The sequence below is a fragment of the Ammospiza caudacuta genome, chromosome 16 (assembly GCF_027887145.1).
Source record: "Ammospiza caudacuta isolate bAmmCau1 chromosome 16, bAmmCau1.pri, whole genome shotgun sequence".
In the NCBI taxonomy this organism is placed as follows: Eukaryota; Metazoa; Chordata; class Aves; order Passeriformes; family Passerellidae; genus Ammospiza; species Ammospiza caudacuta.
The window spans coordinates 1649238-1664271 of record NC_080608.1 but is presented as its reverse complement, the minus strand read 5'-3'; the positions used below and the strand labels follow the sequence as shown (position 1 = coordinate 1664271).

The window sequence follows — 15034 nt, the reverse complement described above, 5'->3', positions numbered from 1 at the left end:
TAAATGAGCGTTTAATTAGCAAGTGTGGCTCAGCCGGGGTCCACCCGCTGTTCTGTAACGTTTGTGCCCCACAGGCACAGCCCAGCCTGCTCTGGGTGCTGGAGGTGCTGGTTGGGTTTTTGTGGCAGGAGGAGCCCAGGGGTCTCTCCATGGCCTCCACACCGAGGGACAAACCCGGAGCAGCAGCAGGAGGTGCAGGTGTGCAGCGTGCCCTGGGCTGGTGGCAGCCTGGGGCTGCAGCCAGGGCAGTGACAGCAATGCCCGGCCAGATGTGCTGCTCCCACAGCACCCCCAGAGGGGCTGTTCATGGTATCCTTGGGATCCCAGAATCACAGACTGGAGAGGGTTGGAAACAACCCCAAAGGCCACTCCCTTCCACCCCCCACCATGGCAGGGACACCTGCCACTGTCCCAGGCTGCTCCAGCCCCAGTGTCCAGCCTGGCCTTGGGCACTGCCAGAGATGCAGGGGCAGCCACAGCTGCTCTGGGCACCCTGTGCCAGGGCCTGCCCACCCTCACAGGGAACAATTCCTCATTCCCAATATCCCACCTAATTCTGCCCTGTATCAGTATGAAGCCATTCCCTGTGTCCTGCCCCTCCATCCCTTGTCCCCAGTCCCTCTCCAGCTCTCCTGGAGCCCCTTTAGGCCCTGCAAGGGGCTCTGAGCTCTCCCTGGATCCTTCTCTTGTCCAGGTGAGCACCCCCAGCTCTCCCAGCCTTTTCCCTGCCTCACTCCAACACTCGTATCAGCACAGTCCTTGCTGCTGCTGCCACTGCTGTGACACTCAGGTCCTGCTAAGGCCACAATAGTCACAGGGACAAGAGCTGTGACAAGTGACACACCACCACTGGAGGCTGCGAGGGTGGCAGGAGAGCAGCACTGGACACCTGGCTGTGGTGTCCACCCCCTGTCCATCCCCTGTCCATGCACTCCCTGGCACTGCTGTGGGTGCTGTGGGAGCTGGGCTGGCCCCAGACACCCCCTGGAGCCCCGTGGAGAAGCAGGGCCAGGGATGGCGACCCCAGCACTGCCCTGGCAGTCTGTGCCTGTGCCTGACCATGGAGAAAGGGATTTGGGGGTTTGAAACCCCACATCCACACTCCTTCTTGCACAAGGCCACCACGCCAGTGAGCACTGCCCACAGCAGGTCCCCTGCAGTCCCTGTGGGCACAAATGCCACCTGCAAGCCCAGCCCAGCTCAGCAGGGAAGGGTTAAGTGCCAGCCCAGCTCTACGGGAAGCTTTCCTCTCCTCCTTGCCAAGGTTTAATTTTAGTCCCTGCATGAACCCAGAGGACGTGGGCATCGGGTTGCTCCGGGACTGGCAGCACTGGGAAGCACCTGCTGCTGCTGTTTCATGGCAAAAATTCCCCCAAAAGCTGGGACTGGGCTGCACCAGCAGCACTTGGGGTGGGCAAACTGCAGAGATCCTCATGTCACCCCAGCCACCCCACCACTGGCTTGGAGTGTCCCCAAAAAAGACACACATGGCTGCAGTCCTTTGGTCAGCTCCTGTGAATCCCAGCGCTGCTCCATGCCTGGGCTGATCCCAAGCCTTGAGTTTGCTCCTGGCCGCTTGGATTGGCTGTGTGGGAGCTCCTGCCAGGGGCAGGGTGTGTTTAGGGGAAAGGCCAGCTGGACACACCATTGCTGTGGCACCGGGAAAGGAGCCGTGGTGGGGATGGAGCTGCAGCTCGGGGTCCTGCCGTGCCCTCAGCACCGCGGATGGGACATCCCCAGAGGGGTCTGCGGGTCCAGGGGCAGCCCAGCCGTTCCATGGGGTCACACCCGGGAGCTGTATGGGTGTCCTGGGACCTGTATGGGGTGCCCTGGGACCTGTATGGGGTGCCCTGGGACCTGTGTGGGGTGTCCTGGGACCTGTATGGGGTGCCCTGGGAGCTGTCCGGCGCTCTGGGGAGAGCGGGGCGAGCTGAGGGGCAGGGATGAGCCGGCGGCCCCCGGCAGGTCCCCGAGGCTGGGGGCGGCGGTGGCATCCCTGCAATGCGCTTGGCGTCGGCTGCCCCGGCTGGCGCTGGCCGGGTCCATGTGATCCGGGCTTGCTCTGAGCCGCCGCCGGCTGCAGCCGCCGGGACGGGAGGGAGCACAAGGTCGAGCCAGCGGCCCCGGCAGAGCGGCCCCGGCCCCGAGCAGCGCTCCCCGGCCCCGGCCGAAGCCCCCGCGCTGCTCGCTGCCACCATGCCCCGCGGGAAGAGGGAGCCGGTGCTGCTGAACCCCGCCGAGCTGCCCGGCCCGCAGGGCGAGGGTCCCCGCGGAGCTGGGGACGGCCCGCGCTCCGCCGAGGAGGAAGAGGAGGAGGACGGTCACCTCCCGGGGCTGCCCCGCGACGACCTCACCAAGAGCATGTCGAGCTCCTCCTTGTCCTCCTACCACTCCGCCCTGTGCTCGGACGGCACGGAGACCTTCAAGGACTGCCTGGAGTTCCCGGATGAGGAGGGATCGCCCGGCCGGGCTGCCCCGGCCCGCTGGGCTCCGGCGGGGGCCCCCGGCGCTCCCCCGCCGCCCGGCCCCCTCGCCCGCCCGCAGCGGGCTCAGCTGTCCAGCGCGGCTAAGAATAGCCCAGCGCCGGGCCAGGGGGGCAGGATGGGTCCCCTCGGCGGGGACCGGCAGCCCGTGCCGGCCGCCGGGGAGCCGGCCGTGCCCCGGCAGCCCGGGCCGATGCTCGCCGGGGCTCCCAGCGACTCGGACGAGGTGGACGGCGAGGTGCAGGCGCTGACGGCCAGGGCTTTCCGCAGCCTCTCGGGGCTCCCCGGAGCTCGCCTCGACATGTGCAGCTCCCACACCTCCTCCAGCCTCTCCAACTCGCTGTCCGAGGACGGCGGGCGGCCGCGGCGGTGGCCGGCGGGCGCCGGGGAGCCCCGGGTTGCGGGGACAGCTCTGCACGGCAGGGTGGGATGGCCCTTCCCCGCCGGCGTGGACGGGGAGCTGCTGGGCAAGGAGCAGTTCGAGTGCGTGGACGTGGAGCTAGAGAACGGCGAGGCCAGGAAGGGCCACGGTAAGAAGAGGACGGTGCCCAAGCGCCAGATCCTGCTGAAGAGGAAGGAGAGGAAGGAGACGGGCTTTGGCCCGCGGGGGGACGGCCCAGCGCCCCAGCCCCCGGCCAGGAAGGAGCCCCCCAGCAAGGGCAGAGCCGTCGGAGAGGACTTCAGGTTCAACTACCAGCAGTTCATGAAGGCGGCGTCCCTGGAGGCCGGCACCGACAGGACCAGGGCGGCCTCGTGCCTGGTGAAAAACGTCCTGGCCAAGAAGATGCAGTACGAGCAGCGCATCAAGATGGAGCAGAAGGGGCTGCGGGGCAGCTCGACCTCCTCGGGGCCGTCCTCGGCCGGCACCGACCTGCTGGGGGATGCCCTGGAGGGCAAGTCCAGCTCGCTGTCCCGCTCGGACTGCAGCTTCTCGGCCGAGGACCTGCGGGGCGGCGGGATGGCCAGGGCGGCCGCGGGGAGCGCCGCCACCACCACCCATCCCACCAAGGGCGTGGTGCTCAGCGAGGCCACGAGGGAGACCGTCTGCAACCTGAGGAAGACGTTCAACGAGCTCAACCAGAGGATGAAGTACCAGGAGGTGCTGGAGGGCCGCTGGCTGCCCGCGGCCGCGGAGGAGCACACGTCGGAGAGGATCTGCTACCAGCGAGCTCGCGCCCTGTTCGAGGCCCAGCCCGGGGTGGGGAAGGTGCTGGATGTCGCCCCCCGGTTTGCGAGGGCGCCGAGGCCGTGGCCCAGCTTGAAGGAGCGAGCCATCGGCCCCATCCATTCCCAAAGCCTCCCCTTCAAGGCCGAGAGCCGGGCGCTCCCCGCCGCCCCGCCGCGCCGCCCCTTCGCCTCCTCCCGGGCTCATGAGGCGAGGCCGCAGCCGCCGAGCCGGCCGGAGAAGCCGCCGGCAGCGCCCCGCCGGCCGCCCAGCCCCGGCACCGCCCCGGCACCCCGGGGGTCCCCGCCCCCCGCTCCCCCCAAGCCGCAGGAGAAGGGCAAGGGGCGCGTCCCGCAGCCCCGCGACGTGCGCAAGCTGGTGAAGAGCAGCTACAGCCTCAAGTTCGGGACTGCCGGCGCCTCCCGCGGCACCGCGGCGAGCAGCGGGGAGCCGCCGCCAGCCGCCCCTCTGGTCATCCACTGCACCTCGGTGCGCCGGGAGCCGCCGCCGGAGCCGCCGGGAGAGGAGGTGCCGGCGGCCCCCGGCCGAGAGCCGGCCCCGGCCTGTGCCGAGGGGCCCGCCAGGCCCCCGCACAGCTCCCCCATCAACATCACGAGGGTCCAGGCCACGCGGAGGGGAGCGGCCCCCCCGGAGGAGCCGCCGGCGTCGCCCCCGCGCCGGGAGCGCAGCGAGCTCCGGCTGCCCCCGCGGGCAGAGCGGGTCCCGCACGTGGAGACCCATCTGCACGTCCTGGTGGGGCGGCCGGGCCCGGAGAGCTGCCCGGCCCAGAGCAGCGCCCTGCTGCGGGCAGAGAAGACCGTTCTGCTGCCGCCGCCGAGCCCCGCCGAGGGGAAGGAGCTGCGCGGCCGTGGCAGCAGCGGAGCGCTCCCCGCTGCCGAGGGCCCGGAGCCGCCGGGGCAGCGACCTCGCAGCGGGGACAGCCGGGACCCCCGGGCCGGAGCCCCGGGCGGCAGCAGCGCCGGGGGAGAGCCCGGGGCCGGCAAGCAGCGGCAGCAGCAGCCCGGCAGCGGCCGGCGGCTCTCGGTGGGCAGCGGGGGCTCTGCCGGTGGCTCCGGCCCCGCCGCCCCGCTCCGAGCCGGGGACAGCGGCGAAGGCTCCCCTGGGCGGCTGCCGGAGCACAGGGAGGCCTGGGAGCACTCGCCGCTGTGGCCGGCGGCTCCAGAGCCCTACCCGCCTGCTGCCCCGGCAGAGAACTCCAACTACTTGGCAATCCCCGAGAGAGCCCCCAAATCCACGCTGATGCCAAAGCTGCCCTCGGTCCCCAACCCAGGCAGTGCCTCCTTTGGGACCCCCTTTGTCCCCGTCCCGGCCAGCACCTCTTTTGGGGGTCACTCAGCCCCCAACCCAGCCAGTGCCTCTTTTGGGACCTCCATGGTCACCAACGTGACCAGCTCATCCTTTGGCTTCCCATCAGCCTCCAGCCTGGCCAGCACATCATTTGGGGCCCCCTTGGTTTCCAACTCCAACAAGTCTTTTGGTGCCCCTCTGGTCCCCAATCCATCCAGTGCCTCATTTGGGAACCCCTTGGTCCCCAATCCATCCAGTGCTTCCTTTGGGTCCCCACTGGTGCCCCATCCGTCCAGTGTATCCTTTGGGTCCCAGCTGGTGTCAAATGCATCCAATGTATCATTTGGGTCCCCAGTGGTCCCCAATCCATCCAGTGCATCCTTTGGGTACCCCTTGATCCCAAATCCATCCAGTGCATCATTTGGGTCTCCACTGGTCCCCAATCCATCCAGTGCCTCCTTTGGGAACCCCTTGATCCCAAATCCATCCAGTGCATCCTTTGGGTCTCCACTGGTCCCCAATCCATCCAGTGCATCCTTTGGGTCTCCACTGGTGCCCAATCCATCCAGTGCATCCTTTGGGAACCCCTTGATCCCCAACCCAGGCAGTTCATCCTTTGGGTCCCCCATGGTCAGCAATCCAGTCCCCACTTCCCTTGGGCATCCCTCAGTCTCCAACGTGGCCGGCTCTTTCTTTGGATCCCCTTTTGTCCCCAGCCCAGCCAGCGCTCCGCTGGGTACCGGTGCCTATTCCCTTCCTGCTGGGGAAGTGCCCTGGAGCAAGCCCAGCCCTGAGCCCCCCCTGCCCCGACCCCCCGAGGGCTCGGCTGCTGTGGAGCCCCCAGCCCAGCCCCACCTGGAGGATGCTCCTCCTTTCCTCAGGAGGAGCGAGGGTCCCTCGCCGAGCGGGAGGAGCCGGCAGAGCCCCCCCAAGCCCTTCCCCGCCGCCGTGCCCGCCCAGCGGAGGATGCTCGTGGATCCCAGCAGCGGCAAGTGCTACTACATGGAGCCGCCGCGGCAGCCGCAGATGAAAACGCTCTACGACCCCGAGACCGGGCAGTACCTGGAGGTGCTGGTCCCGCCGGTGGCATCACACACCGGGCTCTACCAGGCACCTTTCAACCCGCTGGTCATGGCCCCGGGGGTCTACAGCCCACCCTACGCACCCTACGGCGGCTTCCCGGGGCTGCCGGCACCGGCGCCCGCCGCCCCCTCGCCGCCGCACCCCTCGCTGCCGCCGGCCGACAACCCCGGCACCCCCGGCTCCGCTGCCAAGGGCGAGGGCTCGTCCCCTGCCGGGGGTCCCGACTGCGGCTACCTGGAGAGCCTCTACTACATCCCCACGGGCATGCGGGCCAGCCCCGGCCCCGAGCAGCCCCCGGCCCGCGCCAGCCCTGCCGCGCCCGAGGGCTCCCTGCTCCGCATGTGACGGGACGGAGCCGCCGGGACGTCCCTTCCCTTGGCCCGGCTTGGCCCAAAATCATCATCACCCCTGGCACGGGAAGGGGCAGCGGGCACTGGTTGGACTTCAGTGGCTTCTCATGGAAACGGGGACAGGAAGGGCGTGTTCGGTGTCAGCAGCTGGCAGCCCGAGGGGGACATTGAGGTGGCCCCGGCCAGCAAAGGGACCACAGAGGCCCCGCTTCCCCCTGTCCTGCCAGTCCCATCCCAAGGATGACCCGGGCTGGTTCGCACAGGGGTTGATGGCCTGGCCACCCCCAGCTCCCCCAACCACAGCTGCAGCACAGACACCCCAAAATAGTAATAAAAATGCTGAAACGGCTTTAAATCTGCTTCTTCATCCTGTGTTTGTGTGGTAAAGGGAGGGGAGGCGCTGAGGCACTTGGAACCTGCAATCCTTCTGTCTGTCTTGGAGAGTCCCCCACATGAATCCCAGTCCCGAGGAGCAGGAGGGGACTCTGCAGCCATCAGTGAGCCCTAAACCCCAAACCCCAGCCCTGAACGCTAAACCACAACCATGAGCCACAACCACAACCATGAGCCTCAAACCCCAGTCCTTAACCCCAAACCCTCGCCCAGCCCCTGTAGGTCCACACCATCCCAGGAAGGACTGAGGTTGAGGAGAAGGGATCATGCTGAGTTACAGGACGGAATTACAGCAAAACCCTCCTGGAGAGGGGGCACGCCCTGCACATCTCCCCATTCGTGCTGCGATGCCCGGGTCGGACGGGCCGCCCCAGCCGGATGCAGGTGTGCGCTGCCCGCGCCTCGGCGCCGCTCGCCGGTCCCGGGGGGTTTGTAGCCCGCCCCGGGGGGTTTATAGCCCGCCCCACGGTTTATAACCCGCCCCGGCGGTTCACAGCCCGCCCCGGGGGTTTATAGCCCGGTTTGCAGCCCGGCCGGGGGGTTTGTAGCCACCCCACGCCTCCGCCCCGCACTCTCGGAGCAGGATGCGGGCGCCGCTGGCAGCGTGGCTGGTGCTGACCCTGCTGGGGGGGACAGGGGCCGAGGACACGTGCGGGGACCCCCCTGCAGTCCCGTCCCGCTCCGTCCCCGCGCCCCAGCTGAGCCCCGAGGAGCGGCTCTCGCCCCACATGCCCGAATCGCTGCGCTGTGACGCCTGCCACGCCATCGCCTTCCAGGTTGGGAGCGGGGACACGGCGCCCCAAAAGCGGCAGTGAGAACCCTTGTGGGGAGGCTTCAGCCTGGGGAGATGCTGCTGCTCCTCATCGGCGCCTTAAAGAAGCCTTTTGGGCTCTTCATGGACCCTCTGACCCAGATGTGCTTCCACTGCTGGGGCCGCACAGACGGGGATGCAGAGCCCAGCCCCGCTGGGGACCGGGGTCACGGACAGGCTGCCACCCCCAGTGCCCCGATTCTGCCTTTTCTCACCCCAGATTGAGGAGCAACTGCGCAAGGCAGAAGGGAAGGTGGGCAAGAAGGCTCTGAAGGAGTCGGACTACATAGAGGTGCTGGAGAGGAGCTGCTCGCAGGACTGGGAGAGGTGAGCAGGGTGTCCCCGGATGGGGGTGTCCCTGGGATCAGGGTGATCCCGGCTACGGGCGAGTCCGCAGGGGTCAGAATGTCCCTGAGGATGGCGGTGTCTCAAGGATCTGGTGTCCCCAGGGACAGGGGTGTCCCCAGCGACCACTTTGCCTCTAACCCCCCTCTCCCCGCAGTTACGGGGTGCTGGAGCTGGACGGGCAGAAGCGGCTGTCGGGGCCGGGGCTGCCGAGCCAGCAGTCCCTGAGCGTGCTGGTGTCGGGGGGACCGTGGCCGGGCAGGTGAGCGGGGGTTCGGCGGTGCAGGGGGGCCGGGCCGGGTCCCCTCTATCCCGGTGACCCCGCGGCTCCTCGCAGGCTCTCCAAGCTGTGCCTCGGCTACGTGGGCGAGCGGGGCGAGGCGCAGATTTACAGCGCGCACCGGCGGGGCCCGGCCGCGCTGCGGCAGCTGCTGTGCCACGGCGACAAGGGACCGTGCGCCGGCCGCAAGGAGCGCCCGGAGCCCCGCAAGGCGCCGCAGAACGAGCTGTAGCCCGCCGTGGTTAATGCTTAATGCCCCGGCGACCTTCGGAGCCGACTTCGTCCCCAGCGGGAGCCGACACGTGCCGGGGTGGGCGCCTCGCCGCTGTCGCCTGTCACCGATGTCGCCGCTGTCGCTCGGTGTCCGCTCGGGCGAGCGGGGAATTACTGTGTAACCCACGGGCTCTAATGTTTCACCGGGCGCTGCTCCGGGCGGGGGCAGCCCCAATTAAAGGAGTTAATGGCTGATCCGTGCCGGGGCTGCGTTCGCCGCTTTCACAACCCCCAGCCAATGGCCGCCCTCCCCCCGCCACCGCCACCGCCCGGCCGGGGACTAAAGTCCTTCCCACGGCCATAAAACCCCCCGAGCAGCGACAGCGCCGCCGGGAAGCGTCCGAGGATGGGGACCCGCTCGGGAGACCTGGCTCAGCCCCAGGTGAATGCAGGCGCCGTCCCTGTCCCCATCCCCATCCCTTCCTCGGTGTCATCCCAGGGCGGTGGGGAGGGAGGTGGTGGCCGGGCACACCGAGCCAGCCACGGCCAGCTCAGGGTCAGGATGCCCTGCTGGGGCTGCCAAAGGCCAGGGGGAGCCTGGGGACTGCGGTGAATCGCGGGACCGAGGGGACACGCTGGAATGCTGCGGCTGGGACCGGCCGTGCCACCTTTCCCATCACCTGCAGGGGGGATCCCCCTCCAGACTTTCCAGGAACAAAATACAAGGCAGGGATCGGTGGGTTTGGGAGCCCAGACCCCTCCTGGAGGTCAGAGCGGGCACCGGGTGGGACTGACAGGAAACACGCTGGGCCATGGCCCGGTGTCACCCGCGTCCCTCAGAGCAGAGCCCAGCCCCTCCCCGAGGGACAGCCGGGTCCGCACTGACCCAGCTCCTCCCTCGTCCCCACTGCCAGAATGGGAACTTGGCTCTGGGCCCCGCGGGCTCCCCGCACGCCCCTGGGAAGGATCTGCCTGTGGCGGGCAGGGTGAGTACCGGGCACCCCGTGGGCAGCACCGCACCCCAAATCCATCTGTGACACACCTGCGGATGGAGCCCGGCCAGCCGGAACCCCTCCCCTCCCCGCGGGCACAGGGGCTCCCATGGGGCCGGGTGGGCTGCCCGTCCCTGCACGCAGCCCCAGGGTGAGACAGGCTGAGCTGTGCCCCCCCAGCAGGAGCCCGGGACGGGCACCAGGCCCCCCCAGCCGGAGGTGGACATGCTCTACAAGATCGAGGACGTGCCCCCCTGGTACCTCTGCATCCTGCTCGGCTTCCAGGTACAGCCTGGCAAGTGTCAGACCCCAAATCCCCGTTCCCCACGGTGTGGGGCACCCCCAGCCCTGCTGAGCCCCCCTCGCCCCCCAGCACTACCTGACGTGCTTCAGCGGCACCATCGCCGTGCCCTTCCTGCTGGCCGAGAGCCTGTGCGTGGGCAAGGACCAGCTCACCGTCAGCTACCTCATTGGCACCATCTTCACCTGCGTGGGCATCACCACCCTCATCCAGACCACCGTGGGCATCAGGTAGAGCCACGGCCCCACGGGCCCCGTGCCCAACCCCGGGCACAGGCACAGGATCCATCCCTCTGTCCCCGCAGGCTGCCGCTCTTCCAGGCCAGCGCCCTGGCCTTCCTCGTGCCCGCCAAGTCCATCCTGGCCCTGGACAAGTGGCGATGCCCACCTGAAGGTGAGGGCAGGGGGGTGCAGGGGGTGTCCGGCTGCTCCCCGACCCCCAGGACCACCTCACCGCCCTCCATCCCCAGAGGAGATCTACGGCAACTGGTCCCTGCCACTCAACACGTCGCACATCTGGCAGCCCCGCATGCGAGAGGTACAGCCTGCCATCACCCTGCCACCACCCTGCATCATCCTGCCATCACCCTGCCACCACCCTGCCACCACCCTGCATCATCCTGCCACCCCCTGCCACCAACTTGCCATAATCCTCCCTCAATCCTGGCACCAACCTGCCACAATCTTGCCACCATCCTGTCATCATCCTGCCATCATCCTGCCACAATCCTGCCACCATCCTGTCATCATCCTGCCATCATCCTGGCACACCCTGCCACCATCCTGCCACCATCCTGCCACCCCCTGCCACCATCCTGCCACCACTCTGCAGCATCCTGCCACAATCCTCCCTCAATCCTGGCACACCCTGCCACCACCCTGCCACCATCCTGCCACGACCTTGCCACCACTCTGTACCATCCTGCACCACCCTGCCACCCTCTGCCACCACCCTGCCACTATCCTGCCCCATCCTGCACCATCCTGCACCACCCTGCACCACCCTGCCACCACCCTGCCATGACCCTGCCACCACCCTGCCACCCTCTGCCACCACCCTGCAGCACCCTGCCACTCCCTGCCACCACCCTGCCACCCTCTGCCACCACCCTGCAGCACCCTGCCACTCCCTGCCACCACCCTGCCATGATCCTACCACCACCCCGTGGCACCTTGACTCCCCAGACGGCTGCTGACACTCTCTCTGTGCCCTGCAGATCCAGGGGGCCATCATAGTGTCCAGCCTGGTGGAAGTGCTCATCGGGCTGCTGGGGCTCCCCGGGGCACTGCTCAGCTACATCGGGCCGCTGACCGTCACCCCCACCGTGTCCCTCATCGGACTCTCCGTGTTCCAGGCGGCCGGTGACCGGGCTGGCTCCCACTGGGGCATCTCTGTGCTGTATGGCATGGGGACACGGGGGACAAGGGGGACATGGGGACAGGAGGGCAGGGTTGTCCAACACAGAGCCAGGAGGATGTCAGGGGTGGGAGGTGATGCCTTGTGAAGGTTGCCCTAGAACAGAGGCTGGACAGAGTTAAAGAATAAAGCAGGGATTTATTAGGAGGCCTCAATGGATCCACCTTGGGCAGCACAAGAGCCCAACCAAGGCTGCACCCAAGATGAACCAAAATGGGCACAAAATGCACAACTGGTCACAGGAGTCTCTCACTTTGATCAGTTAGCATATTGGAGTTAATTGTCCATTTACAGCTCCAGCCCATGCAGTCCCATCCTGCTTGTTTATCTCTCCTCAGCCCACGTTGTTTCTGCTCTTGGGCCTGAGATTTGGATCACAACACAACAATTTGTCCTCGGTGCCCAGCTAGAGAAGGAATTGTTTTGTCTCCATGCTCTGTGCAGAGAGCTCATCATCCCCTAAAATGAAGCTCAGAATTACACACTAAAGCAGCACAGAATCTGAAAAATATCAAAGCTGAAACCTGAGGCATCAGAGGGATCCCATCTGTCTCTCCCCCAGGACCATCTTCCTGATTGTCCTGTTTGCCCAGTACCTGCGGCAGGTCGCCATCTGCCTGCCCGGCTACCGGCGGGGCCGCGGCTTTGTCCTGCTCCGCGTCCAGATCTTCAAGATGTTCCCGGTAGGGGCTGGCTGGGAGCATCCTGGGGCGGCCCCACATTGCCCCGTTTGCCCTAGGCGGGCTCGGGAGCGGTGCGGGAGGGTGCCGTGTGTGCCCGCAGATCATCCTGGCCATCATGCTGGTGTGGCTCATCTGCTACGTGCTGACCCGCACCGGAGTGTTCCCCAGCCGGCCCGACGAGTACGGCTACAAGGCCAGGACGGACGCGCGCGGGGAGATCCTGTCCGTGGCACCCTGGTTCCGTGTCCCCTACCCCTGTGAGTGCCCCGATACCCCTTTGCCCTGGGGATGTGGGGACCTGGTGCAGCATCACCGGGGCTGGGAAACACCCGGGGGGCCCAAATGGCGCCGGTGAGCACCGCCTGGGGGGTCCTGGGCTGTCCCCAGCCCTGAGATGCTCTGCCCCCGGGCAGGCCAGTGGGGGCTGCCCACGGTGACCTCCGCAGCCGTGCTGGGCATGTTCAGTGCCACGCTGGCGGGCATCATCGAGTCCATCGGGGACTACTACTCCTGTGCCCGCCTGGCAGGAGCACCGCCGCCCCCGGTGCACGCCATCAACAGGTACAGCCGGCTGCTCTCCCCTCCACGGCACCTCACTCGCACCGCAGCATCTCTGGACACCGGTCAGGGAGGCTGCAGGACAGTGGGATGGGCACCAGCCCCGCCGTGTTGTTCCGCAGGGGCATTTTCACCGAGGGCATCTCCTGCATCATCGCGGGGCTCTTGGGAACCGGCAATGGCTCCACGTCCTCCAGCCCCAACATCGGCGTCCTGGGCATCACCAAGGTAGCGGGGCCGGGGCGGGTCCCGGCTGGGCCGGGGGGCGCAGGCACCGTCACCGGCTGCCGCTGTCCGTGTGCAGGTGGGGAGCAGGAGGGTGATCCAATACGGCGCCGGGATCATGCTCCTGCTGGGCACCATCGGCAAATTCACGGCGCTCTTCGCCTCCCTGCCCGACCCCGTGCTCGGCGGGATGTTCTGCACCTTGTTCGGTAACTGAATGCCCCAAACGCAGCCCTGGGCCTGGTCCCCGCAGCCCCGGGGGCTGGTGAGCCCGAGGGCGGGTATGGGGGGAACGGGGGCCCCTCGCACCCACTCGCGGCTGGGCCAGCCCCGGCTCCGCCGCCTGCATCGCCGCATCTCTGCCGGCAGGAATGATCACGGCCGTCGGCCTCTCCAACCTGCAGTTCGTCGACATGAACTCCTCCCGAAACCTCTTCGTGCTGGGCTTTGCCATGTTTTTCGGGCTGGTGCTGCCGAACTACCTGGATTCCCACCCCGGGGCCATTAACACAGGTACGGCCCCACGGAGAGCCGCGGTTTGGGCAGTTTGGGGAGACAGGAGCGCAGATCTGCCGGGGAGCAGCGGGGAAATCCGACTCCTCACAGCATCCCGGCCGCGTCCCACGCTGTCGCAGGTGTCCCCGAGCTAGACCAGATCCTGACGGTGCTGCTGACCACGGAGATGTTCGTTGGGGGCACTCTTGCCTTCATCCTGGACAACACCATCCCGGGTAACGGGGCACACGGGCGGGCAGGGGCAGCGGGGCTGGGGCAGGTTCCTGTCGGTTTAGAGCTGCCAGGGGGGATGGCGGGGCCGGGGGTGACACCGGACACCCCGCAGGGACCCAGGAGGAACGAGGGCTGGTGCAGTGGAAGGCAGGAGCGCACTCGGACAGCTCGAGCAGCGCCAGCCTGAGGAGCTACGACTTCCCCTTCGGCATGGGCGCGGTGCGGAGCAGCCGCTGGCTCCGGAACGTGCCCATCTGCCCGGTGTTCACCGGGTTCCGGGCCCGGCCGGGCGGCAGCGGCTCGGTGGCCGCAGAGGGCCCGGACGGGGGCTCGGTGTGCACCAAGGTCTGAGCCAGGGGCGCTCAGGTCCTGCCCCAGCGCCGGAGGAGCCGAGCCGAGCTCCCGGGGGGCTCTCGGGGTTCGGCAGCGCCCACCAAGGGCACAGCCAAGGCTGCTCGGCTTGAACGCGGGGCTGGGGAAACACAACGCTGCTCCTGGGGACCCCCCGAGCTCCGGGGCACAGCCTGGGCACCGCCACCCCGTGCCAGGCTCCACACGAAGCTTTCCTGGCTGAGACTCGTGCAGCGCTCGCTGGAGCCCCTCAGCCACACCGGAGCCGGCCAGAGCCCCGGAGCCACCGACTCCCACCCGGGGCCATCGATTCCCACCCGGGGCCGCGGATTTTCACCGCGCTGTGCCCTCGGCTCCGGCACGGTGAGCCAGCAGCTGGCACGGACTCTGCGTGGGGCAGGGTCCAGACCAGCCTTAGGATGCCTAACTTAAGATGTCGCATTAAATAAGATAATATATTCAAGTGCACGTGCGCCACCAGTGTCTGTGCTGCCTCCTGCGCCGTTCCCTCGCCCTTTGTGTACCTTTGATCCTGCTCCTCCTGGGCTGCCAGGCACTCAGACACCCTGGAGTTCTTCCAGATGGGCTCTGCCTGAACCCGGGGCTGTGGGAGAGGCAGCTCAGCACAAACCCTTCCTGGCCCGGGAGCTCTGGAGCGCTGGCCCTGTCCTGGCCGTGCTGGTGACACTGCCCCAATGCCCCAGGCTGCTCTCAGCTGCAGCCACGGAGGTGGCTGACCCACACCACAGCGGGGTCAGGCCAGTCCTTGGCCTGGATTTAGCACCAAAGTTGAGCTGAGGCAACATTGCGCAACCCTGTCACAGCCCGGGGTGGCACTGTCACATACTCACTCCCAAGCCTGAGCAGGGAGAGAAGTGAGAAAATCTGTTAAAAGTGAAGTTGAGGGAAAAAAAACACCCCAAGTTAAAATAACCCCCAAGGGATGCAATACAATCACTCCCCACCTCCCAGAGCACCAGCCAGGCTCTGAGCCCCTCTTTGGCTGCTGTCCTGGTGCTGAGCAGAGTGTGACAGTGTGTGACACTGCTCTGGCCAGTGGGATCCCCTCCCATGTCCTTGTCCCCACCCGCTGGGGCAGGAGCAGGACTAAGAGGGAGTCTGGGGGCAGGGCCAGCACTGCTGTGCCAGGTCTGGGTGCCACCCCTCTGCTGCAGTCACACCCCAAACCCAGCATCACAGGGCAGCTCCTCCCCAGTGAACATCCCAGTGCTACGGGACACAGCAGAGGCATAAACCCAGCTCCAGCAGAGCAGCCACGGCAGTCAGGGCAGCCTGGCTGCTCCACGTCCTGGCTCCTGGCTGCTGCACTCAGCTGCCACCACCCCGA

General features: G+C 67.4%; 3 protein-coding genes across 3 annotated transcripts; all 3 read left to right on the top strand.

The window, feature by feature from the left end:
- Nucleotides 1-2001: 2001 nt before the first annotated feature.
- Nucleotides 2002-6701, top strand: PROB1 (proline rich basic protein 1). Its single transcript, XM_058815566.1, has one exon. It carries the CDS (start codon nucleotides 2002-2004, stop codon nucleotides 6382-6384), a length of 4383 nt encoding a protein of 1460 aa, XP_058671549.1. The 3' UTR covers nucleotides 6385-6701.
- Nucleotides 6702-7300: 599 nt separating this feature from the next.
- Nucleotides 7301-8683, top strand: MZB1 (marginal zone B and B1 cell specific protein). Its single transcript, XM_058815244.1, has 4 exons — nucleotides 7301-7558; nucleotides 7814-7920; nucleotides 8096-8200; nucleotides 8276-8683. The coding sequence occupies exons 1-4, from the start codon at nucleotides 7367-7369 to the stop codon at nucleotides 8448-8450; spliced, it is 579 nt and encodes a 192-aa protein (XP_058671227.1). The 5' UTR covers nucleotides 7301-7366; the 3' UTR covers nucleotides 8451-8683.
- On the top strand, nucleotides 8679-14120 carry SLC23A1 (solute carrier family 23 member 1). Its single transcript, XM_058815243.1, is given in 17 exon segments — nucleotides 8679-8745; nucleotides 8748-8802; nucleotides 8804-8873; nucleotides 9346-9417; nucleotides 9607-9708; nucleotides 9797-9954; nucleotides 10029-10117; nucleotides 10194-10261; nucleotides 10941-11122; nucleotides 11703-11823; nucleotides 11924-12080; nucleotides 12237-12384; nucleotides 12504-12609; nucleotides 12686-12815; nucleotides 12976-13119; nucleotides 13242-13337; nucleotides 13448-14120. Coding segments are annotated over 17 exon segments (2004 nt in total). The 3' UTR covers nucleotides 13687-14120.
- The last annotated feature ends 914 nt before the right edge of the window (nucleotides 14121-15034 follow it).